This window comes from Lagopus muta, chromosome Z, assembly GCF_023343835.1.
Source record: "Lagopus muta isolate bLagMut1 chromosome Z, bLagMut1 primary, whole genome shotgun sequence".
NCBI classification, from domain to species: domain Eukaryota; kingdom Metazoa; phylum Chordata; class Aves; order Galliformes; family Phasianidae; genus Lagopus; species Lagopus muta.
The window spans coordinates 48,069,652-48,096,539 of record NC_064472.1 but is presented as its reverse complement, the minus strand read 5'-3'; the positions used below and the strand labels follow the sequence as shown (position 1 = coordinate 48,096,539).

Here is a 26,888-nt window from a genome sequence, read left to right as displayed (position 1 = left end):
GCTCTTTGCTGCAGTACTGAGTTTCAAACGGAAAACTTGCTGCAGCGTTTAAAAACATGCTGATGGCTAAGCAGTAGACAAAGAGCTGCTTCACAGACTCACAGTCTACTGTAACCAGCTCCCGTGTCTTTAGAAAATGTGCCATTTCCAACTTACAGTGAGGGGGCTTTAGGTAGCTTTCACTGTTGACCCTTTTCTCCCAGCCCAAGCAGAGTGGTTAGAAATGATTGCCAGAGATAGGGTTCCTCATCTGTAGCGCTGCACCTGTGGTAGCTTTGCTGAGAATGTGCAGCCTTCAATAGCATTCTGTTCACAGCCGCACTTGAAATACTCAGTGGCAGCTCAAGCAAAACTGTGTAAATTAGTCACTGTCACGTTTAGGCATTAAAAGTGGAATTAGTAATTTATATTAATCACAAATGTTTCTGCAGATTTTATTAACAAGCAGATTGGCTGCCAAAGTGCTCTCTGGAAGACATTTTTTTTCCCCTTACTGCTATGCAGAACAAAACAGTTATTATGGGCATTTAGATAAAGATTAACGGTTTCAGCAATTCATTTGAGGAAAATCGTATTTTGCTATACATTCCACTTCAGCACAGACCGTCACTGCCAGCATGATTTGTTGCCTGCTTGATAAAATTATACAGTGGAGACACAAGACACAAGACGGTGTAATTCATTTTAAAAGTAAAAACAGGTTAATCAACAAAGCTGAATGAGGTTAAAAAATAAACCAGACACACATCTCTTAATTTTTTGGCAAGTCCAAATATCTGAAATGAGAAATGAGATGGCCATCATACTTCATTCTGGCACTTTTTAGTCCATTTTGTCTTCATATTTCCTTCTTTCTTTACCCACACTGTGCCTCTGATTTCTTCAGGATAGCTTCATGTGCCCTGTCTAGATTTCCAAGGAAGAGTAGTCTAAGTGACCATTTAATATTCTGTATATATGCAAGTAGTTCTGTGGAACACTGTATGAGCAGTCCCTGAACTCAGTACAGGGTGTGAAGAAATGACTAGAATGATAAGAAAGAGGTCAAACTGAATATTGCAAGTTTAAAAGAAATGAAGGGCAAACTGCCAGCATGACCTTCGCTCTTCCACATGTTCTGCACAGACAAAATCAATTTCCTAGCATACTGCTTTTTGAGCTTATCATATTCCAAGGAACTAAAGAACAGACGTGCTGTATTTTATTCTGTTATGACCTGTTTTGTTTTTTCTTCCACTTTTACATTTTAAGATGATAGAAAATGAGGGAAATCAAAACACAAGTTTGTTAGAAAGAAGACAAACAAGGGCTGAAGGAGGAAAAACCTCATTACAGAGAGATTAGAAAATTAATTGATTGGTGGCTTTGACAGTTCCCATTGGATGTCTAAGGATCCTGTAAAAAGGTAGTATAGTCTCAGACATAACATTTCTTCCTATTATTTCTTTCTCATGGATAGAGGCTCCTCTGAAGCATCATTAGGTTCCAATTATTTTCAGTGAAATATTTCACAAGAAAAGGGCATGATAAAATCAGTAGAGGTAGTGTTGCTCTCTGGAGATTCTTACTATGGCTATTACTCCAACAGTAATAGAGGTAACTTCTCTTTTGAATCAAACTTGGAAGGTTTTGGCAGGGTTGATTTTTATCTCATTGCGGTTTTGGAACTCCTGTGACAATGAATTTAAAGCGCTCCCTTCTTCCCGCAAAATTAGCATGGGGGGGCTGATGCATTCTGTGTTGTCTAAGGACTTGATCAGGTCTGTGGCTTAATATAAACGTGTACAAAACTTGCAGTGAATTTATTCTGTGAAGAATCTATTGCTAATTTTATTTTCCTAGGTCCTAGTGTTTGTGTAGAAGACTCTTCATTCAAGAAAACCAAAGTGTTTGCAGCAGTGTTTACTTTTCCACTTACTGACCTTTTTTTCCTGTACTTCTCATTAGCAACTGTACCTATGTGGGATGCATGCTTTTATATGTACACACATACACAGATCATATATACAAACAATAATACAAAAAAGTTCTATTACTTCTATAAGAAGTAATACTTTTATGTTAAAAGCTCTAGCTATTGAGATTATTAAAAAAAAAAAAAAAAACTAATTTTGTCAGTTTAAAGCATAAATAATTTTAGCTTCGCCGTAAAATCAATTTTTTACATACAAAATGCCAGTGAAGTACCTCCTGTGCGTAGTATTATACTCAGTAGATTATCATTCTCTTCAATGGGCTGAGTTTTCCTATTGTTCTTTCTTGTCCTCTGTGGACATAATCATGCTACTAGCACTGCATGTGTCTCCCTCTTCATAAAATGAAAATGTGGTTAAATACAAATTCTTTTTTAGTTGAGAGAGATGATTATTTGCCATGCTGTTCAGGGTAGAGATGCAACTATTGTCCCTTTACTTTCCCCTCCCTGCTGTGCACGGTTCCTCTATTTTCTGTTAAATGGATGTGCATTAGAGGATTTACATTCCCACTGAAATTTTAACTGTTGAAGAAAATGGCAGAACGAGCCATTCTTCGCAAATGTGCTCCAGATTTCATGTGGAAATATGTGAGCTTTTTAGAAAAGAAGCATTTTGGTTTGCAACCAAAATCCTTTGGATGCAAAATACTCTTACGAAATGTTCATTGTCAATGGAGTTTTTCCAAACTATATGTCATCCCATATTATTGTTGCCTTCTTCATGGAGTGAGGATAATGCCTTTTCAAGTAGCTTTGCAGTTACCTGGCACCTAATTCTGTGGAATAGTCCATACTTGATTTGAGGGGTGTTTTGAGTCTGCTGTGAACTCTCAGACAGTTGAACTTCTATCTGCCCTGCCAAAACTCATTGATGCTTCTCATAAGAAAAGAACACCGTTGTTGCTATCCAAATTATTGAGTATCTTACAGGTTTTACAGAGATGTACCACTTCTACTGTTCATATATTCCACAAAGTGCCTGTGTACATCACTTTGTATGGTGTGCTAGTATATACGTGTAAATCTGTACTGCAACCCACAAATACAAGGTGAAATTAAAAGCAAGCATGCATTGTGTAAAGAAGTCAGCATTATAAACCATGCACAAATAAAAGAGTAACAGAAAGTCCCATGACATTGGCCTAGCTTCTGCAACTGAATGTTAGGCTGAAGAAGAAAGATACTAAAATAGTAATTTTCTGTGAGGGTTGAAAAAGAATAGTAAAAATAACTTCTTTTCCTTTGCTATTTCTTTAAAAAAAAAACCAGAAACTAATAATAATAAAAAGTTGTTGTTTTTTTTTTACATATTGATGTTTTTGTTTCAGATTAGAAGTGTTAAGTGGAGACTGTGCATACATTGAATGCTGAAATGGATTCATTTGGCTTACTTTAACTGGACTTTCAAAAAAAAATCTGCCAGCTGTGTACACAGATTACTTGATCATTGTGATATTTTTTGACATAAACCTCTGTGAAAGTGACATCAATTTCAATGCATCTGTGTTTGAATTGAACTTTTTATAGGCTTTAAGGGACTGTCCTGAAGTACACCTGAACATACACATTTTCAGAAATGAAAAAAAAAGCCTAAAGACAGAGTAGAAACAATATCTGTAATTTGCTCTGTGAAAATTGCACATATTTCTTCAATCCTATTCTGCCTTGATCCCAGTCCAAAAGGAGGTAAAATAAACAGGTTGTGTATTACTGGCCATATGTCAGAAGTGCTTAGCATTCCCAATTAGAGTCATAATTTTAGAAGTACTTAGCTGTCACTTAGGTATCCAAATAGTTGGCTAGATTTCTAAAATGCCTTGCAGATGAAGCACTGAGTTCTCTGGAATGTGTGTTTTCTGTTGTGAATTGTAACACCTTGAAATCCCATCAGTTGGCTTTTTTGAATTGTATGTTCTAGTAGTTCCCTTCCCTACCCTTCCCCTTCCCTTTCCCCTTCCCCTTTCCCTTCCCCTTCCCCTTCCCCTTCCCCTTCCCCTTCCCCTTCCCCTTCCCCTTCCCCTTCCCCTTCCCCTTCCCCTTCCCCCTCCCCTTCCCCTTCCCCTTCCCCTTCCCCTTCCCCTTCCCCTTCCCGTTCCCCTTCCCCTTCCCCTTCCCCTTCCCCTTCCCCTTCCCCTTCCCCTCTTTTTTCACTTCCCTTCCCTCCCCCTCTGTTCTCCTCTCTTTCTCTCTCTCTTTCTTTTCTGTTTTGTTGTTTTATGTGCAAATGGAAAATTCTTATCAACATAAACCCCATTTCTCATCTACCATATTTGTGAGCTAAGATTGTCTGGTATTGTTACCTATTCCCTCCTTTTAAAGCAAAGAGCAACTGTTAGCTTAGAAACACATTAAAAAAGTGATTGTAGTGTTGATGTCAATGAAAACTGACTTGAAAGTGCCAGGTTTCTCTTATATTTAACTATTGCTTTAAAAAGCTATATCTAAAGAGCAAGGGTATCTCTCTAGACAGGTAATGCTTTAATTGAGCAGAAGCAGTCTCAATGGGGAGATAAATAAGAGGGATTGCTGGAGTACTGGACTGTCTTGGCTTTTTATTGGGTGACGTTGTGCTCCTCAGAGGTGATGAGAGCAGAACCTCTGCTCTCCCTTGGGCTGCATCAGCTGTTGTTGAAACCAATAGATGTACGTACAGACTCTACTCTTTTGCAACAAAGAGAAGCAGGAACATCTAGAGTATCTGTCACATCTCTTACTATCAGAATAATAGCGGCTGTTGGGTCTGGGCTGCTCTCCCTTGGTACAGTGCTATTCAACAGTTTAGTGGTGGTCTTTCCTGTCATATATTCCTGTTTTCTCATATGTTATGTAGTGTATCCACACATTAAGCTGATGGCATTCATTTTTTTCCTTTTCAATTTTTCTCTTTGTTTTTGCAAACTTACAGGTTGGTCTTTTATCAGCAGTCATGTATGCAGAGTGAAAATTGTAAAGAAGTATCATTAAAGAAACATCTGAATCGTGAGCTGCTAATGAACGTGACCTGTGGATACAACCATATAAACCTCCTTTCTTCCCAAGAAAATGCACACAATTATTTTAATTCAAACTGGTGGAGACTTGTCTTTACAGACACCAGCACCTTTCACTGGAGGTGGCTCCCACGTGTCACTGCTTAGGTTTGGGCTGAAAGGCAGACCTAATGAAGGAGCTTTCCAGCCCTTGGTACAGCTGTGGCTCTTGCTCTCCCTGCTGTGCTGCATAGCACACTGGCCATTTGTTGGCAAGTTCATATTTCATACGGCAGGGAATTGAAATGATTGAACAGACAGGAGAAGAGTTTTATTTGCAGTAGCGTGGGTATCCCTAGACTCTGATTTGGCATAAAACATCTGCTTCATGATCTGTTTCAAGGCCAGTTCCCTTCCGCCAACAAAGGTTACGACTTCAGGCAAGCTGTGCCTTTGCTGGCAGGGGAAGATTTGCCTGAAGACTTCATTTAGTCAGAATCAAAGCATCCTGCCACAGAAATCCTTTTTTCAATTACTGTGGAAAAGGCAGCCAGACGGTAAATGTATTAACATATTAAATAGTAAGTAAAGGAGGCTGCTGACTTCTGCTGCATGGGTTTTTGTAAAAATTTGATTTAAACAGTGTCTGTGTATATGTGTGTACGCATGGCCTGGAATAAACATCCACTGTTGTGGATTGATAGTTGAGATTGATACTGATTGAGACTATTGATAGTAAGAGATGTGACAGATACTCTAGATGTTCCTGCTTCTCTCTGCTGCAAAAGAGTGGAGTCTACATCTACTGGTTTCAACAACAGCTTATGCATATTTTCAATTTGCAGAGTTAATTGGTGTAATATTGATGCAGCTTCTGTTGAAGTCCTAGGAAATAGGCCGACAATGCAGTATTTCTGAATAAATTGATGCATTACATCTTCTTTGTATTCATGGTAGGGATTTTCTTTTTTTTTTCTTTTTTTTTTGTCTCCTACCAAAAGTCAATTTTTGAATGACTGATAAAGATTTTTTTTTCAGGAGTGTGATCTTGATCCATGCTGACACAATCTGAAAACAAATCCATGTTCCTTCTTGCAATAACAGAGTTAGCTTCAACCTTCATTAGAATGAGTAGCATATTTATCATCTTCATGTGCTTCACTGCCATTGATGCACAGTCTCCATAACATATGGCTATTTCTTCTTCTCAAAAAAAAAAGGAGAAAAAAAATCCTTTCTCCAGCTTAGAAAAAAAAAAAAAGAAAAAAAAAAGTGATTGAATATTTGCATATCTCCAAGGAGCCATGCGGGTTAAACTCTGCATTCATCTTCTGCAGTTCTTAGGCCGCTTTTGGTTTAAGAATAAGAACTATTGCTTTTATGAAGTGCCTTTTTCTATAAAGTCAAAACCTCACAGCAGTGCACAGAAAGCCAGTGGTATAAAGGAGCTAAGTAGAGTCTTTAATAGAGAGAGCTAGGTTGTAAGTGTTTTTGTTCCTACAGAGCAGATAGATTTGGTTCCATCTGTTCCATATTCATAACAAAGAAGCTCACTTGCAGGAGGACTGACTTCCTGGGAGTAGCATGGTAATGATCTTTTCACCACAGATTGAAAGGATCTGAAAATGGTCACTTCAGCTCAGCAGAAAGCAGCCAGCACTGATAGTGCTTCAAGCCTGGTATATTTTCTGTTTCAAGATTCACGTTTTTTGTGAAAAAAGAAAAACAAAAACATAAACCTTGATCTCCCCCTCCTGCCCTCTGTGTCAGTCCTCCTGAGGAGTTCAGGGTGTTTTCTCAAACAAAAACAGAGTGACATGTTCCAAATACAGGGTCAGTTTTTTCTTTTCTCTCTCTCTCTTTTTTTTTTTTAATCTTTGTTTTATAAAGCAGAAGTGAAAAATCATTTGCAGTCGGTCTGGTTTCTGTTTTCTGAACTTTTTTCATGATTTTGTCTTTTTCAGCAGGAAGGTTCTGTGAATGGGAAATATGAAGTCCACAAAATGTGTGCAAAAGTTCCTTGCTGAGTTTCGTAATTAGGATGCTCCAGTGCCAGCTTTGATTACACACCTCGTAGGCTTTCAAAAAAACATCCAGCTTGATCTAAGGGAAAAAAATGTTCTTGTCTCTGCAGGATATTTCAGAAGGGGAGAATAGAAAAATGTGGGAGTATACCACTAACACTCTGACTTGGCTAAAAAACAGATTATCCAGTGACCCCTAGAAGGTGAACTGCAAGTTCACAGACATCTTAAAAATTAACACAGAATGGGAAGGATCTTTCTTTGCTACTGGCTCTGTACAGCCCTGGAAAGAGAATACAGGATGGACACAGGATTGCTTTTGTCCTGGCTGGAAATCCAACAGGGTGCACTATGCCCCGCTGCCCGTGCTCACAGGCGTGCAGTGCCTGAGGCACAGGCAGGCTGTGGACACGTGTGTCAAACAGATTTGTTGATATCCCTCGATCCAAAAGCAAGGTGTTTGGTCTCAGACTGTTGTTTTCTGTTACATTTTGCTGGGAGTTTTTTTGAACAGTTTCATTGCAATAACTTAAGGAATAAATGCATGCATTTCCAGTGTCTCTTTTCCAAGCTAGAAAAAATGGGATTGTATCCAGGCTTCTGTGGAGAAATTCAGAACACTGACCCCACTTTTGCACAGGTGCCAGAACTGCATCTAATGCAGATATTTCTGGCATGAGTTATCAAGAGACTGGGATACAAATATAAGCAGATCCCCCTGGTTACAGAAAATGGATAGGTTGTGCTCTTTACTAACAGGAGTGCTCTAGTGTGACCAGTCTTCAGGTATTTACTGATAGAGGTGTGGAAATACCACATTAGGCTCTTAAATGGAGCAGAGATGGATTCTGTGAGATTAAGAGTAGTTAATTTGATGGAGGTTTTGTCCATCTCTTTAAAGTGAAATAAGTATCAGAAAGAACGTGTCAACTAAATGGTCCCATGTTATCCCATATCTTTTCTATGCGTATTTATGGTCTTAGTTGAAGCTGCTCAAAAGTTGAGTTATGCAAGTTCTTAGCTGGTTAGCAAGTACAGAGTAGAGGAACAAGCTCGTGGTGAGGAGTTGCTGGATTAGATCAAAAACTGTTGCATGAAAAATGAGTCTAGAAATGAGCATGCATGAAAAATGAGACTAGAGTCTGCTTGGGAAGACCTAGTGTCAAACAAGGACTTTTCTGGAAGAGCAGTGGAGAAATGCTTCTGTTCTGAGAGTGCAAGTGTTGCAGCAGTCTGGAAAATTAAAGACAGTGAGGTACCTGTACTGCTCAACAGTCCGGAGGGCTACTCACTGCTTTTAGGAGCCAGTTTCCAAACCACATGGGGTTTTGAATCCCATTTATGGAAGAATGAACACATACATATCTAATTTTGAGTTCAGCTGGGAATGATCACTGGAAAAAGGGCTAAACATCCTGTGGTATTCATTAATTTAAGAAAAAAATAGCTCAGAAGGAAATGATTTGTGGCAGAGTAAAATGAAAAGCTAGCTGTCACATGGGCATTTTAAACTTTCCCACAGTCATAGCTCTGACACTCTACAGTCCTTTTCCAGTATAGGTAAGATGCTCTTTATTCCTGATGAGGAAGAAGCTTTCTTCGATGCGGCAGCAGCAACACTCACGTAGGTGGGCTTTTTCAAACACATATTTCAGAGCATGTGTGGGACCTGTGACAATGAATGCCAACTAAATAAGTGAAAGAAGTTAAAAAGAATTCAGCTTAATGTGTTCTGGAGTTTCTTGAGGTGTATGTGGCAAGTCCAGAGGCTAAAGAAATATTTTTAAGGGCTAGCAGACAATTTTCTTTCTCTTATGACAGAGTTCAGTAGTCCCCCTGTGATTGAACAAAAAGGTAGTTCACCTGATAAAGATGAACTGTTCTTAATATAGTGCTTGCATCTTTTTTTAGCAGTCAGTCACAACCTTGAACCCAGTATAGTAGGTGTAACGAAGCAGAAGATCTCTGCCCTGAGAATATTTATTTCCCAAAAACAGGCTTGAGTTACACTGGACTATCATGTGCTTTACAAATGTGAACTTTTCTACTTAATATCTGTTTTTAATCCTGCTCAAATTTGGATTTATCTCTGTAAAAGCCAACTGTGCATATAAAGGCATTTTTTTTGTGAAAGCTCTGCCAAGCTGTTGTTAGACCTTTGCCAACAGGAAAGGGCCATCAGAAAGATGTTGAGCAATGGTATTCTCTCTAAGCAGTGCATCTGTATAGTTTCAGACGTGCATGTGCATGTGCACTCAAACACGTTCAAACCTGCACTGTTCTCACTGTTCCTCTTCATTTTAAATAACAACAAAATACAGCCCACAGTCTGTGCTTTTTGTCCAAATTTCCCTTGAGCCTCAGGCAGCTTCTTATAGATGTCTTCCTTTATGCCTTTATGTCTGTCCCCACTTCCCCATCCACGAGAAAGACATAAACAAAGAATTTTCTTGCTTTGATTAGGTGAGTCAGCAGAAGTAACTTCATGTCCTTGTACTTGTCGCACTCCTAGCACAATACAGCATTCATAATTACTTCTTTATTTTTATAAACTGGCAGAATTTACAAGCATAGGACGGGGAAGCTAGAAATGTTTCTAAATATTTTAAAGGTGCTGGCAAGCCCATGAAAATGAAATAGAATGGAATGCTCATCTCAGCTTTAATTATAGTGTCAGCAGCGGTAAAGCTAGACATGGGTAATATGAAGTCCATTAAAGTATATGAGGTTTAGTAACATGATACAATACCCACAAATTCCATGTGGGTGAACATGTTGCTTTAAAGATCAAAAAGAGGAGGTAATTACTAACAAGGCTATAATGTCTCTTCAAAGCATTTACTTACGTCTAGTTCTTAGAGATGGAAATTAGCAAAATGGATAGCCTGCTTGAAGAAAAACATTTTATTTCTAGTGATACCAAGGGAAAATCAAAGCACGGAAGTGCCTAGGAAAAGTATGAGAGGGATATCTTTTTCTCTAAGTGCTCTATTTGATAGTATTAACTTGTTTTATTAGCAATTCACTCTCAGTACAGTCTTAATGTTGTACAATAACTGTATTTGTTTTTGTTAAGCCATTGAAAGCAATAATGAGATCCGAGGTTTTATTCTTTCATTCCAGTTGATAATAATGTTGGTTTATTGCAATAGAAAAGTATGACATCAGCTATCTATATTATGCTAGTGTGGAAATGCTATCCCTTATTTTATTGTATGTAAAAGAGTTTGCATTTACAAAAAGAGAAACTTTCTTACAGGAAAGGCCTGAAAATGTGCAAACAGTTACGGTCTATTCTTCAACTCCCCTTCCTTATATTTCACAGGAGCTATGTGCAACTAAAAGTCCACTCAAAGCAGGATATGTCTTTCATTTGTTTCCAACTGAGGTTTGTTTGTTCTTTAATGAGGAGAAACATGGCGTTGGCAAGATAGATTCACTAGGAAGCCCAGACTGCAGCTAAATAAAAGCTTTGCCCCACTTCATAAACAAATGTAACTGTTCCTACTTTTATAGAGGGGAAAAAAAAAAAAAAAAAAAAAAAGTCTTTGCAGGGCATTTCTGAGGTAGGTTTTTGTGCTGGTCCAGGGTTTTGTTCAGAGGAGAGGCTCAGACAGGTTCATGGGTTGTTTTGTTGGGGTTGTTTTTTTTTTCAGCTAAAATTTGTGCTTTGTTATTCTCCTGTTGTGAAGTCTGTAGTGTGCACCACATTGAGATGATTTTGTGTTTTCCTGAACTCAAGTGGACTCTGCAGCTTGGTAGGGCAGATAATAGTATGACTAATAAACATTTGGACTGGATGCGGACTGCCTTGTCTGATCCCTAAGCATCTGCTCACCTCTGGTACCCTGGGTTGTGAAGGGCTGGGCCTTGGCCTCTCTGAAGTTCTACACTGAAAATTCTGACTCAAGTACATCAACCAGGCCACCAAAAGAGAAGTCTTGTTGTTAAATGTGGAGCAGCTAAGGGTACTTTTTGAGACATACATAGAGGGCTAGGCTATGCTAAGTCCCCTAAAAGAAAAAATGCTGGCTGGATTATTTAATTTATATTCGAATGTTAGTACCCACTTAATTAAACTGGAAATTCATGGTGTACACCTCTTTTCAAGCTGGATATGATGCCTCGTTTTTTTTGTTGTTGTTGTTGTTCTTTTTTTTTTTTTTTTGGTGGCTTTTATGTGAAATTTACTTTTGGTCTGTGCTGCCTTCAACCAGATATATAAGCTGCAGTGGTTTATAAACTACAAGAAAAAATTATGTTCTTCTTGGCCAAGTGGTTGCAGTGGGACAGTTGATTCAGCATTAATAGCTAACACAGAAACTATGTATTACTTTCTTCTAAGAACTCACTAAAATAGCATTTATCTGACAAGTCATTTCCATTTGCTAGGCTACTTTTAGGGCGTTTGAAATATATAGTCAATTATGTTATAAGCCATAATAACCCAGTATTTCTATAGCAGTGCAAATGTAGAGTGAATTAATCAAAAGATATTAAAAAATAAAAGGAATATTTCATGTTAGTTGTACATGTAGATTTTGCTGGGCCTTTTTCTCCATTACTGTACGCTTTGGATTTTATGGTTTTTCATAAAATTCAGAACACCTCTCCCTGCATGTGTGTGCATGTATCCGTACACAGGTAAGAGTACAGAAACATGGTATGATTACTTTTAGCTTCACTTCATGTAGATGCAGTTGAGCAGGAAGAAAGGAGTAAACCAAAGTGTTCATTTATGTACCCTTGTAATACATTTGATTTCAAAACTTCATTTGCAAGCACTGGTATTGTAGTCCTTTTGCATCTGTTAAGCTGTAGGCAGTAAGTGTATAAGTATTAGCTATGACCTTGTTTTGCTTATGCATTTATTTTATCGAGTAGGTAATTTTTCTTATTTTCTAATCGTTATTGGCAGTCTAGATAAGGTTTATTTCCAGGTGAGATTCACTCTCTGACAGCTTGAAATTTCTGAGTTTTAACATACTATGTAATTTTTTTTCCTTTGATTTCATTTTATGATGGCTAAAGACAGAGAGATGATAGGCAAAATGTTTGACAATAGCAAATACTCAAATAAATGTGGTCATAGCTTACTTGTGAAATGTGTTTGATTGTTACATCTGCTGAATGAGTAATATTGAGGATACTCAATATTTAAATTTCCCCAGACTGAAGTCATGTTTACACTATCAGAACAAAGCTTTGCATGTATGTTGGAATGAAGAACAGATAGGCATAGAGACCCCTTTCTTAAGTTGAACTCATGGACTGGTGAACTCTGGGATTTCTATAGTGCTTCTATTTATCTGTTTTTGATTTTCAATTTTAACACTCAAAGGAAGAAGATCACCTGTAAATCCTTCCAGATAGCTTCTCTTTTAATTGATAAATTTGAAGTCCCCTTTCCTGTCCATACATATGGGTCTGACTTTATGTATGCACACAAAGGAGTGTTTTATTGATTCATTAAATTCTAGCTGACTTTTTCAGTTGTACCGTTTATGCAAATTTGTAACTTTTTTTCAATCTACACAGTGAGAGGAATATTAATAACTAATTCTGCATTTACCTGGCTAATTTGCATACATTTGTGTTGTATGGTAAATCACATGAAAACCTACAGGGGAAAGGCTCAGCTCTTCTAACAACTAATAGGCTACTTTTTCTTTTCACTTGCACAAATTGAGAAATATTGCCTGTGGCAAACATAATAGAAAACTGCATTTTTAATGCTCTCACACATACTCATTTCTTTACAAAGAAAGGAGCAGATGACTGTTCTTAAAAATAAAACTTTCTAAAGCTGTGTAGCTGACACAGGATATTGAATGCTAAAACACTTCTAGTTGGTGGAATTATGATTTGTGGGTTATATAAGGTTACATGGATATTGGATTTGAATAATGGGAGTGGTATTGTGCCTTAAAGAGCTGGAGGCATATCACAGCTGTAAATGTTTTCTCCTGAGGAGTTTGTCTGTAGTACTAGACAAAGAGAGCAGAAGGGCTGCATAAACATGAGTTTCTGCTTTACAGCAGACAGCGTCCTGTCTGTGGGATTGTTGCAGGTTCTCTCTTCATGGTGTTGACAAAAGCTGCAAGTGCAATCCTTTTGATAGGGCAGTCGGTGTTAAGTGTCTGGTCTGGCTGCACGCATATGGAATCTCTTTTAGTGAGCTGGGGAAAAGCTCAAAATTAATTCTCTGTCAATTTCACTGATATTTCTGTTTGGTGCTTGTGGTTTGGAAGCACATATCATTGCTAGGAATTTGTGTAGCGCATAGATGATGCTGCTAGGAGTCTGTTTGCAAGGAGCCGAAGAGCGATCTCCATGAGATCTCTTAGGTCGTCTCTACAAGCAGACCATCCCAGTTTATTGGCTGTCTTAGGAGAGAGTAGAATAAATAAAACATTCACTTAAGGAGAAACTGACAGAAATCACTTTCAAAAACAAGCTTTCAAAAATATAGAGAGAAATGAACAGGCTTATCTCCACAGTTTTTCACAGGCACTGGTTTATAATCCTTCAAAGAACATTCCAAGTGAACTGGTAATTGAAACGTGAAAAACAAAATAGTGAGAGAAATTATACTCCTTTGCCAGCATAACCCCTGTACTAAAATGAAGGTGCCATCTGAGTGACTTAGATAAATGAAGCATTATTTGTACACTGAATGGTTCCAGTTTTGCTGTCTAATAGGGCCCACAGCGGGTTGTGGCTTGAATATTAAATATATTTGTAATGTTAAGTGAGGATTTGAATTGCACTCACGAATTAATTTTTTATATCAGCACTTGCATTTCACTAAAAGGTGCTATGTTATAATTAGAAAGCTAAGAATGAATGAGGAGACAAGCAGAGAAAACTGCTGATTGAATGTGAATATCAGTAAATAGGATGGTTAAGACACTTTTTATATGTGGCATCCAAGTAACTTGCTCTTCAGGTAGAAAGTGAGGCTTAGATTGGTGCCAGGCAAACTACCAGCTGTCTCAAGAAAGAAACTATTATTTGTGGCTTTTGTCATATGTCTAGCAGGTTCTGATAACCACGTTACTTTTAAAATTTTCATACTTTCTCTTTACTTTTTAATTAGCCTACTTTGTTACAAAGTAACTTTTTTCAATCTACACAGTAAGAGGAATATTAATAAATAATTCTGATTCCTTTAAGGATATAATACAATTTGACATAACAATTTAACTGAAAATGTGAAAGGAAAAAAAAAAACAACCAACACTTTTCTACGTGTATTGCTTTTTTGTTTTCTGTCTGTGGGTCTCCAGTAGTTACTGAATAACTGCTAGGCCTTATTGGACTGAGGAGGACTTATTTTTTATTTATATCTAATATATTAGTGTGGTACCATGTGTTTCGTAGCAGAAAACTGCTTGGGAATGAGTGGGACGAAGGGAGGCAGATTTTTTTTTTTTTCCACATTTAAATATAGCTAACAAATACTGAAATATTTATGGTTTGGCTCTAGATGAGGTGGGAATAATTCTTCACTCTCTTTCCTTACAGGGTATAAAAATGGTAGCCAGTTCAGAGAAAAGAAATTTTCTTCTCTAATAATCATTTACTGCCATTTTTGGTTTCAGCTTGGCTCTAGTCCTATGTGCTGTAGTTCAGACTACGTATTTTTTTTCTAGTTTAACTGATGAATGTAGAATTTTTATCGCAAGAATACAGAGATCATGACTTGAATTTCTTCCGAATCATGAAATTTTTATTCCACAGGGCAGAGGGAGCGAAACATCATAGGAATTAGAATGTAATCATAGGAACTAGCAACACTGCAGAATTCTTCTTCTGATTTAGTCATTCTTATTGACACAAACTAAACTAGTCAGACCTTTCCAATTCTTATATCATTCATCAAGAAAAGAGGATATAACCTCTTCTCCTAAAAAGGGATCTTTTCTCAGAGGATTCTTTTTGTTGCACAGCAAAATTTCATTTGCCCTTTTTTTTTTTTTTTTTTTTTTTCTCCTCAGGAATTTCAATTTTTGAAAATGTTACTTGGGACGGTTTCCGTTAGCATGAGAGATTTCCTATTCTCAGAGCTGGCCTCTATTTTATAGCTAACATTGCCTTTAAAAGGGACAAATAGAAAAGCCTTATGCCAAAGCCTTAGAGGCTAGCCTGGTTTTGTGCAGAGAGGAGAATGAAATTTCCTTTTGTACAGGTGAAGAAAGGACATTTTCTTATAGCATAGCTAATTTCAATTGAATATAACAAGAGCAGTGTGAAGTTTAGCTGGGAAGGAGCTTTAACAGACCCTAGAAGGCAAAGGGTGTTTCTCCTTTACAGCATTCAGAAATATTTCACTCTTGCAAGTATGCAAGAGTTTTAGGGAATTTACTAGACTCCATTGCATTGAAAACCCATCATTCTTGGAAAATGAAACACATAAAACCACTGAACATTCTGCTAATACTAATAGGCCTGACCTTAGGTCTAGAAGTAAAGACTTGAATTTTTCAGTTTAAATTGATTCCTGAATTTTCATTTAAAGCATCTAAAGCATAGTTTTTTGAGATCCTAGCTACACCATTACTTTCTTTTTTTTCCACAAAAAAAATTTATATATATATATATATATATATATATATATATTTTTTTTTTTTTAGTAATATGCTAATATGTGTAGCTTATCCCTTCCTATGTGTTGTGTTGTTTTGGTCATTTGGTTTTCCTCTAAAGTTGTTAATCAAAATGTTGGCCAGTAGGTCACCCTGATTGGGAGTTTTGTGCTCTTTAGCAAAAGTTTGTCATTAAAGGGACTTTTATGTAGAAGAATAGAACTTTACTTCAACTTGGGTTTAAGCTTCAAGGCGTTAGCTATGAAAAAACAGATTTAATGAGCACTCTTGGCTTTCCTTAGCAGAGTGCAAGTGTGATATGCCTAAAATTCAGAAGAAAATAAAAAGATACTGAGCTTGTTGCTGAAAGAGGAAGAAAAAAAACCCTAGCTGTTGGCAATATAAACTGGATGTCATAATCTAAGAGTCACGTTTTTCATAGGACAGTGGTGAAACTATTGCAAAATAAACAAAACAGGGAAGAGAACAGAGCAGTAATGACAAATTGGAATGTGTGAGGGAGCAGAATTGATGGCATTAGCAAACCTGACTCTACTCTGTGAGCGATACGTCTTATGGACTTACGGGAAATACTTGTAAGTCCGAGCACTGTCAGTGTTTTTGTTTTAAGATGAAAAAGAGAAGGGAAGAAATAAAAAGGTACTGCAGTCACCCAGCTTGGCAAACAGGTCTTAAATTTCTCAGGAAGGCTGAAGAGGTTGCACTGTATCTCTTCATCATCTTGTTCTTGGTCACTGAGGCAGAGGTGAGAGCAGGACAAAATATCTCTTAGTTCTTTTTATCTTAATTATTATTGTTCCCTGTGAAGGAGTAAAACACTGTGGCTGAAGAGGAATCTTTCTAGTTTTATTACTTACCATTTTTCATAAATCACTTAGAGTACATAATTTCCTAAAAGAAGAAAAAAGCACATTATCACACTTAACACTAAAAGTGCATCAGTTTTAAGGATGATTAATTAAATGCAGCTGATAGATTTGCCATAAGACTGCAGTTCCTGATACAGCACATTCTATGGAAAGCTATGTAAGGAATGGTAGAAGAAGGAAGTTTAAGCAGAGGGCAGATTTTGAATTTTTTTCCCAGAGAACATGGCTAATCATCAGGTCTTGTTTGCTCTTAAGTATGTACAAGTATTGCATACACATGTAAACTTTATATATATATAATAAACTTTATATATATATAATAGGTAGACTATTATTTGATCCTAGCTATCATAGCTAGTCAGTGCTAATGCTGACAACATGTTCTAATAAACACCAGTGAGCCCAAACACGTTTATTTTGTGGATGTAAGTGGCAGCATGTAAACATTAAAGTAAAAATGTGCCTTTGAATAAGTGTGGTTCCTGATGCATTTCTGAAGTTCTGAGCTAGAAGAGCTGTTTGTGATAAAATTACTGCATATTTTCCGTTTTGACTAGTGTTAGAAGTGTTGTTTTCACCTTTATGTTAGTAGTATGGTAATAATAGAATAGTTATCTTTTGAGAAAACAACAAGTGCCTGTTTAGTCTGAGCAAAGCATTTAGCCAGTTGCATATACTCAGTGAGGGCCACAGAAAGGACACAATTTCCTGAATGTAACCACAGAGTTCAAATATTGTGCCCTAAATAACACACCAGTTACTGTAAATGTCAGTACAGGGAGTTTTTCTGACTTTGATTTAGTAAGAGCCTACAGCAAAGCCAGCTGTTAACACTTCTTAACCGCTTGTCATTTTGAAGGGGGGAGCATCATTTCTACACACTTTTGTCTTTTGATTAAAAGAAGGAAACAATTTTTCAAGCACTTCCCAACAGGTGCAGAACAAAAGCATTAGCTCTATTTGACTCTTACTGTGCTCCTTTTATTTGTGTTCCTACTGAATTTGCTAGTTCTTCTTGGTAGGAAAAAGCTGAGGCCTGCCTTGGAAACACATCATCTAATTCTAAAGAAATTCATTTTAAGTTATTTGAGAAGCCCTTCAAGTGTGAGTTTGCCTTGTAGACAAAGAGTGTGTGTTCATACGTTTTTATGTCTTTATGTAAATGATTTCAGCTATTTTTTAGTAAAATGTAGTAAAAAAATAAAAATGGATGAAATAGCCATAAACAAAACAAACATCTTATTGGCCCAATCATCTTTCACAAATCCAGACAGCTTCCAATAATTTCAGTTTTCTATAAAAAGCAACTGTTGTGCCACAGTTTCTAGCTTTTTATTTGACAAGACTTCACAATGAAATAAAAATAACTTCAAGTGCTTCAGGCAGTGTTTTCAGGTATTTGTTTTGAAGGTTTTACAAGGCAGAAATAATGTACCCAAAGATGGTCTTTCACAAGCAAAAATTTGGAAACCCAAGTCAAGTGGCTTTGTATGTTTGCCTGTGAATTAGGTATTTTAAAGCAAGTATATATCCTGAAAGGAAGTTTTCACAGCAGCAGTTGTTCCTGGGAAATAGTAGATGATTATGGTAATATTATATGTGTGAGCTTTTGTGTAGTGGTAGGCATATTGTTTCCTCTTTTTTCTTTCCTCCTCACACAGTAAGTATTCTTCCAAAGAGATATTTTGAATGGTAAAGATGAGGGAGGAGAGAAATAAGGAATAAGCTAATTTGAGAATGTCTGTTAACACAGGGAATCTTATTTTGTCTGAAACAAAATAGGGATTTTATCAACAAAGGCACACATAGTGGAAGAATACAGAGTCTGATTTTGTGGTGGAATTTAATAGATGTATTTAATGGTGTGTATTTTTTCTTTAGTGGAATTACATCCACATTTGTATTTTTAACGTTGTCAACTTCAGCATCATTTTGTCAGTTCTCCTTCATTCCTTTTTGATTTGCTTTGATGTCTGTGTCCTACCATTTCAGGACTTCAGTTTTCTTGTAAGTGATCTTAATTATTCTCAAGTGTAATTTTTCAAAGTAGACACATGCATTACAGCAGAAACCATATTAAACTATCTGTTGAGATAAAGGTGTGAAAAGGTGAAAAGAGATAATGAAACATTGTGAATGTCATTTACTTCACTTCTTTAATGAAAATAATCGAAAAAGGGATTAGAATAAAACCCGCAGTTCTCTCACTGCCTTTGTCTTATCTGGCTACTTTACACATTTGAAATATTTACATGCAGAGACTGAAATGTAGCCAGTTCTTCGAATGAAGGGATGATAAGGGATGTTTGACTGTAGGAAAAAGGATCATATGCATTTTCTTTTTCTCTTACTCTTTCATTTCTCTCTCATTTTTCTTCGTTTACAGCTTCTGCGATCCCAGATAATGGAAGGAGATCCTGTCTAAAGCTTAAGGTCTTTGTGCGACCAGCAAGTAAGTTCCTTAGAATAAGCTTTTGAGGGTGGCTTTGTAGCGCATGCTTTACTGTGTGGTCTGGTTAACAGCAGTAAATCTTTTTTTTTTTTTTTTTTTTTACTGTTCAACTTTGTTTATCTGTTCTGTACAGCAGCATTTGTGTTATTATTTTCATGGTATTTCCTTATCATTTTTCATAAAGCTTTGTTTTAATTTCATGGCAATTGCTAACTTGTTGTTTCTTAAACTGTTGTACCAATGGAAGACTGGCATTTGGATAAGTGCCATAGATTATAAAGCATAAATATGCTTAATTATATACAGTAAATATAGAGAAAAAAAAAATAGGAAAAAAAAAACAGAAAGTGCAGAGTTTAAGGGTGTCTCACTAACATATTTGGCTGTTATCTCTATTTTTGTTATAGACAGCTGTATGAAAACTATAGGTGTTCATGATCGTGTTTTCGATGTTAACGACAAAGTAGAAAATTCATTAGAACCAGCAGGTTAGTATGCTTAGAGAATCTCTTTTAACAAATGCGTGTGTCCCTCTGGTGCTTGAGTACTTCTTTTCTTCTACTCTTGCATGCTTTGCATGGTATAATTGCTCTGCTTTTGCTTGTTTCTAGCAGTGCTAATATCACATGTGTTATATTTCCTGACTCCTTATCTAATGCAAGGGAGGGAAAGTGTTGCTTTCTTGGTTTATGTAGCTTAGTAAAATATAATGTGTGCCAGAATAAAATTTTCACCAGTATCCTGAAATCTATCCAAACCAAACACCCAGCATGTTGACAGACCACTCATGGTACTAACTGGGCCAAAAGTCTTAAAGCCAGTGGGCATGCTTCATTTGTTCTGTGGTGCCGACAGACTTTCAAAGAACCACTCCTTATTTAATGCTAGTGCATGACTCAGGCATGAAGCTTATAGAGTTAGTGTTTAAGTAAGAAATAAGCCCATTAAAATTATATACATTTGTATATATACTTGTTTAGGGTAAGTATTGTTTTCACATACGTAAACGTACATACATGCTGTTATATATGAATTCATACCCTTGATATGGATCTGGGGGATTTTATTTTGCTTGAGTTTTTTTGGTTGGTTTGTTTATTTATTTATTTATTTTTATTTCCCTAAAATGCTGCCTTTCATAATAAGAATAATGCTTGCTTTTATAAAGCCCTCTATCTGCCCAGGGCAAAGTTGTGTTATCATTCACGATCAAGCTGTGTGGCTCTGTGTGGGAAGTGCATCTGTATGGTTGTGTGACTCAAGTTTATGACAGATAGGAGCATGTTTAATTCTAGGGGTGTGAATAATCTCATCAACTTCAGTGGGATGGCTCATGACATTAAAATTAGGTGGCTATGTAAGACAAGTATTTACAATAGCGCTTACCTGCTTGGTCTATGTGTAACATGCTGTTCACACGTTGCTATATTCAAGCCTCAATAATTAAAATGAACAGTTAAATAAACAAATTATGCCACAAAAAAAAAAATACACCCGTGATACACAGGTAGTACATTCCCTGAAGATCAGATTACCCAGCTTTTTTTTTTTTCTCTTATGTTACTGAGAAAGCACTGTCCCTTTCATGTGAACCAACTTAGTGTTTTGTTCTTTATTATTTGCTGATCCTTCACCTAAAAGCTATTATTTAGGCAAAAGCATTAGTAAGACTTCCAAAAGTTATCCAATTTGAATGCTCTACTGTTTTATTATTTTTTCTTAAATGGAATTTTCAGAACTGTTCTAAAAATATTGCTTATGAGAATCAATGACGTTTTCTAAGCAGATCTCTATTCAAGGAAAATACATTTACAGTAGAGATACATTTGCACTTCTGTTAAAAGAACTCACCTTCTACAGGAGGCATTAGGATGATGATCATCATCCCCTGGCTCTAGATAAACTGTGAATCTAGAAACTCAGTGCGCTCTTTTGCACTCTGTGATTTGGTGAACATGAGTTAATTCAGTTGTATCCCTTCTGCTGCTGGTTTGCAAAAGAGATCACTTGAGTAATAAATGCATGATAGTAGTGAATATTCTTTTCAGCAGTACTGCTCACTTCCTGTTGAGTGGCTACATCTTGCTAGCAACATCATAGAAACATACCATTAGAAGGCAGCAGATAGGACAGAGAACCATAGTCCAAGTCTGGAGTGAAATACCATTTGTGTTATTTTGGAGAATAATAGCTTTATAGAGAATTTTTCGGTTCTAAATGCTTCAGGTACCAAAAAGTTGCCACTCATATGCTTGTAGCACTCCTTCCATCAGTTTATTTGAATTGTTATTTGGACCAGTCTCCATCAGATGATCTGCCATTCCCAGATCTTCTGTCTGCTGTCATTATTTCCTGTTACAGCATTGTTAGACTTGCTGAGACACTCCTGCCTTGGTGGATCTCACTGCGTGTGATATGTAATGTGTAATGTGTAGTAATTCACCTGCCCCTGGAGCTCACCTTCCACTTGTGTGCTCTCCCCTAACCTGCCACTGTCTACTCCCACAGTATACAGGAGAATGGGGAAGCAGAGGGGTCATGTTCAGCAAATTACTTACTGCTGCCAATCTTCTGGGGGAAAAAAAAAAAAAAAAAAAAAGAAAAAAAAAAAGTGTGATTTTTGAACTTCTCTACTTCCACTGGTTTTGTTCAGAAATCAGATTTGTACAGATCACTCTTCTTTCAGAAGTCATTGAAGAAATTGGGCCATGTCTATATTCCCCTCTTGTCCCTTAAACAAAAATTGCAGCTGTGCATATGTGGAAAAATTATACCTGAAGCATGTGATGTAAAGTTATGTGATCTGGAAAATTCATGGCTGTCAAACTAATTTTTTCTAATTACTGCTAGCATTCCCAGTCTTTAGCAATGACCTTCCAGATTTTACTCATCAATTTTGTCATATTTGTGACTTGTCTTCAATGTTCAGAATAAACCCAGTCCTTCCCCTTACACACTAAAGATTGTGCAGTATTACAGCTCTGCACCCCAAGGAAAATCATTTTTGTAAAGTGATTTTGAGAACCGCAGATAAAATGAGTGCTCTAATATATGAGTGCAAAGAGACTTTGGGACTGCACTGACAGAAAGCCCAAATGATTTCTTGAAAGTAGTCCCTTAATATTACATGAAAATGAATTCTCTTGAGACAGATGGCTTTATAAAAAAGGCATCTTAGAAGATCTCTGTATTTTTAGTTTAATAATTAATCTTTTTAGTTAGCGCTTTTGGGTTGATTTTAATTTTTTTTAATTTTTTTATTTTTTTTAGCTGTAGCCAATGTTCCAGTTGTGCCAGTATACTTCAGAGTTAAAGGAAATTGAGATTTATTGCTCCTTAACACTAGTTCTACCTTATTGTGTTTTAGTACTGACTCATGGATATAATTAGGACAAACTGTTATCATTGTGTGCTGCAAATTCAGACTTTCTTGCAGTTCTATCAATGATGCAGAAAGCAGAAGACAGTTCACATCTTTCCCCTTGTAGTATTAGTTCGTCAGTGATGAGTATGCTTCCAAACTGAGCAGAGCTGACTCAATGTATATGAAAGGTATAGAGCTGACTGTAGGGCATGGGTACCTTTTGTTGTACCCTCTTAGAGTATGTTTTAATTGAGAAGTATTGTATTTAATTGAGGAGTATTGAGCTCCTGTGAAGTATTGTATTGTCACTGCAGTGCCCCAAGAGTGTACTGAGTGTAACAGGTGAAATACAGAACAGCCTTTGGTTCTGACAACCACCAGGATTAGCAGTTTTAAATGGCCCTTTCTAGACATTTAATTGTCTCTTTCTTGCAAATGTGACCATGTTCACATGATCAGAGCTTGCCTTTCACACTTTTGCCTTAAAAGCACGGAGGAGGTGTTGATAAACCTGATGCAACTGTAGTATCAGTACTGAACCAGATGTGACAGGTTGTTAATCCAGTTTACTGTACATCCCCCAGTGAAACTGGCCTGAGGCTGAAAAGCCTGTTAGTCAAATGCTGCAAAGTGCTCTACTTTGCTTCAGTGCTTGGTGTCAAGAATGTGAAAGGAGCTTGTCCCTAACTAGAGCTAAGTAGCATGAGAGGCTCTACAGTAGTGCTGTGTGGTGATCCTGGTGATGTGACTCCCTCTTCCCTTAGTGCCTTTAATTGGGATTGCACAGTGCAATCACCCAGTGTAATCCTGGCAATGCAGTCTGTTGAGATGGAAGCTACGAGACAGATATATCATAGGTATGTCAACACTTCTCTTAAAATGGGGAAGCTTATTACACTAAGTAGTGAAATACTGTTAATTTTCATGGAAACTTAGGCACCCTAAAATAGCTTGTGAATGCATTTTGAGGCCACTTCTCACTTCCTAAAATGGTTTAGATCATTTGTTCATTTAGTACTAGGAATATTCAAACTCAAAGCTGGCTTTTTATGGCAAGTCTCAGACAGATTAGTCTTAAAATATTTAAATTAGATAACTGTGGATGTGGGGGATTTTGCAAAGAAAAGCAGCATACCTGTAATAGCCCTGGAGTTGAATCTGACTTTACTTACATTTTTTATGATACAACTTGTGTCTATAAGGCTGATTCTTAATTGAAAAAAAATTAAACAGATCTTCATTCAGCATCAAACATCAAGTATTTTCCACTATACTCTCTTCTTCCACTAATGAGTAAGCATGTTTTTGCAACTCAGCTGTTTTATTTATTTATTTATTTTTGTTAATTTGATAAGCACATATTTAATTCTGTATTTTTTGTCTACCATAAAAAGTATTCTGCCACCTATGAGAGTTTGGGAAGTGTGTTTGAAAATCAGAGACTGTCGTGGTCTTTGGAATTCCATTTCAAGAGAGAGAGATATGTCTCATATCCCCTGCATACCCCAAAACTTCAGTGGAAAGTGGAATAAATGCTTGCACTTTTAGACTGCCATTTGACATTCAGAAGCTGAAATCCGTAACTCAGTAAGGGGATTAACTTTTAAATTAATTCTTATCACATGCAACTCTTTCTCAAGCCGTTCTGAAAATCAGGTGTTTTTATTTAGCTGCCTCACTATTGACATTGCTATCTAATGAGCCATCCAAAGCTGAAGCTACTGTGTTTTATTAGAGGAGGAATCTTTCATTCCTCAGTCTGCTGCAGTCAGTCGTACTTTCTGCTGCTCTGGTCTTCAGTGGGAGTTTTGCCAGTAAGAAATGCAGGACTTGGCCCCAAGTTGGTTACATAATGAGGTATTACACGGTTGTGAAAGTCAATGACAGCACAAGGTTCATTGCCCTATTTCATAAAGGCACTGAAATCTACTTACAGTTGTCGGCTCAGTGAGAGTTTATTAAGGATGCAAAATCTCATTGGAATGTATGCTTTCTATTTGAACAGATGATACCGTACATGAGTCAGCCGAGCCATCCCGTGGTGAGAACGCGGCACAGACACCGAGGATACCCATCCAGCTTTTGGCAACTCTATTGTTCCTCCTGGCAATGCTTTTGATATTATAGCACAGTATGCTCCAGCAACCTGTCGCAGAAAATTTCAGGGTCTTGGAACATCAAAGATCCGCCTAACTGCTCATCCCAAGAAAGGGACTTTATTGTTTTTGCAGATGTCAAATCGTTATTTTTCCCTTTTCCCTTTTCTTCTCCCTTTTAGCCTGAACTCAGCAAAAATTTGAAGGGGATAACTAGCTTCAGCACCCATCCCTACCTACCCTGTGACTTTCTGAACCCCTCCATACAAATAAAAGGACTCCAAATGAAAATGCCAAACTATAATAGTGACACTAGTGATTCTTATTTTCCTCTGCATTCTCCTTTAAGAAGTCACCTCTGTTAGCTCACTGTGTCATCCGAATGTAGACAAGGAAGAGTAGTGGCAAATACAGTCAGTGGAGGATAAGCAAACTGAATGAAAGCCTGGGAGAGTTTTTCTCTCCAATACAATATTTATGCCTTCTCATTCAGCACTGTAAGATGATCATGCAGGGCATCATGTCACCGTGTCAGGACTGGAGGGGAAATATTAATAGCAGGTATAATACCATTTCCTCCGGGAGTTCTAAATGAGCAGGCTTCTGAAAGGGAAAGGTAATGTTTCTTATAGGATTGTCCTGAAACACCTTTTTTTGCTCACAAGTAGAAACGCTGTCTTTGGTGAGAGAAAGAGGTTAGTATTTAGAAATGTTAGCACACAGCAGGCAAGGTCAGATTTAGGAAACTTCACTGGGGGTGTGAGTGCCTCTGTTATTTCGTTTTAAGGGGATAATGCACACCGGGTTATTTTATTTTAAAAGAAATCACCGTGGTGCTAATTTTTTTTTCTTGAAATGCAGAGGCACTTTTGAGAATAAAGTGACCTTCCCCAGCACTGACTTAGTAGCTGAGAACCGTAGATGCTGCTTTGGGTGTTAATACATGCTAATAGAGAACATCAGAGGAATCATTTTTGGAACAAAGGATCTCCAGTGTGCTCTTGATTTGTCTCTCCTGCAAGTTCCTCAGTCATGGGAATAAACCACAAGTAGCAGAAGCCAGGACCATCTAGTAGCATTGTTTGGTGGGGGGAAAGAAAAGAAGTGTGGAATACGAATTCAAATGTTGATTTTTTGTCTTTTCCCCTTCCAGCACAGTTTGAAGAGTAGAGGAAACGTGTTTATCAGCCAGAGATAAACTAGATGGGCTCCCAAAGACTTAACAAAATATTTTTTTAAAAATCCACTAGAATAGAAAATACATTATTTAGATATACTTTATGCTGAGAGTGAGTATATATGCTTGTCCTATTTAAACATGTGAGAAAAGTGGTAACCCTTGGTGCAAGTAGGAAATGATACTGTCTTGTTTGATGGAATTGGAAGTGACTCTGTTTAGGAAATCTTAGCCTTGGCGAAGGTAGAACTTGGAAAAGTCATTTGCCAGGAAGTGTAAGAGTTGGGGTTTTTTTTTTTTTTGTCTGAGCTACCATGAAATTTGAACTGCTAAGCATAATCAGGGAAATATCAGGCAAAGACTGAAACAAAACGTTTCTAGACAAAAACTGTGATAATTATGTTAAATGTGAAAGAAAACATGAAATGCATTCAAACTAAACAAGGGGTTTCTATATTCTGAAAAAAACCTCTATCATAACAAAACAGTGGTACAAATAATGGACAATATTTTGTAAGCATTTTTTTTTTCTTTTCTAATGAAGAAAAACTTTACAAAAGTTGTAAGCAGCCCACTATTCAGTAAAGAACGAAAAGGGGAAATAAATTTAAGATTTTTAAGATTTTGTGCATGCTTAACCACAACCTGAGCTTGCCTGATATTGTGCAACAAGATTGGTGTTGCAGGGCCTTTGCTTACAGTAGTAATGTAGGAAATTTCCGCTACTGTTAAGGGCACAGAACAAAGACATAGAGTCTAAACAGTGAGGTAAGTCACCATCCCATTACAGTCTGGCTGGTACTTCTTGCTCTTTAACTTGGATGTGCTTGTTAAGCACATTCATGCTTCCTTCAGGTAGCAAGTAAAGAGGATGAGGTGAGGTTAATCAAAAATGCGCCTTATCAATTGGATTATTAACTGGAGTACAGGTAATACTGCATGATAGTAATCATATTAAAATGATTCATAGCAATTGCAGGCAGTTATAGCAACAGTGCCAATCTTGTGTAGAAATGGTGACTTCATTTTTCGTCCTATGTCTCTAAATAATGTCAAAGTTTGAGATGTACGCTTGTTCACAGCAGACTCTTTTCATTTGTACTGTTTCGTGTGGAGTTCAGCCCTTCACGTTATCACAGGGCCCAGCTGAGTGTTGGATGAGGGATAGTGTGAGTGACCCAGCTGCAGAGCAGATCCCTGTGCTGCCAGGGGTGGCCAGAAGACCACAAGACAGTTTGGCACACGGTGGCATCAGGCAATTCCAGTCATAGCAGAACGTGCTAGTGGGTTTTGTGTTGGGAAGCAAATCTCTGGAGGCCTGAATGCAAATGTTGGTGCCAACTGCTAAAAGAT

The 26,888-nt window shown here is 37.2% G+C and overlaps 1 protein-coding gene across 2 annotated transcripts in view; it reads left to right on the top strand.

The window, feature by feature from the left end:
- Positions 1–26,888, top strand: part of EFNA5 (ephrin A5) — a 204,225-nt gene that overhangs the window by 175,818 nt on the left and 1,519 nt on the right. Inside the window, exons 3-5 of one of the 2 annotated variants that reach the window (XM_048931395.1) lie at positions 18,833–18,898; positions 19,306–19,386; positions 24,268–26,888. The exon at positions 24,268–26,888 is cut by the window's right edge and continues 1,519 nt beyond it. In XM_048931395.1, the coding sequence (XP_048787352.1) occupies positions 18,833–18,898; positions 19,306–19,386; positions 24,268–24,389 (269 nt within the window). In that variant the 3' untranslated portion in view covers positions 24,390–26,888. The remainder of the gene's footprint in view (positions 1–18,832; positions 18,899–19,305; positions 19,387–24,267) is intronic. The other variant, XM_048931397.1, reaches the window with a different exon arrangement.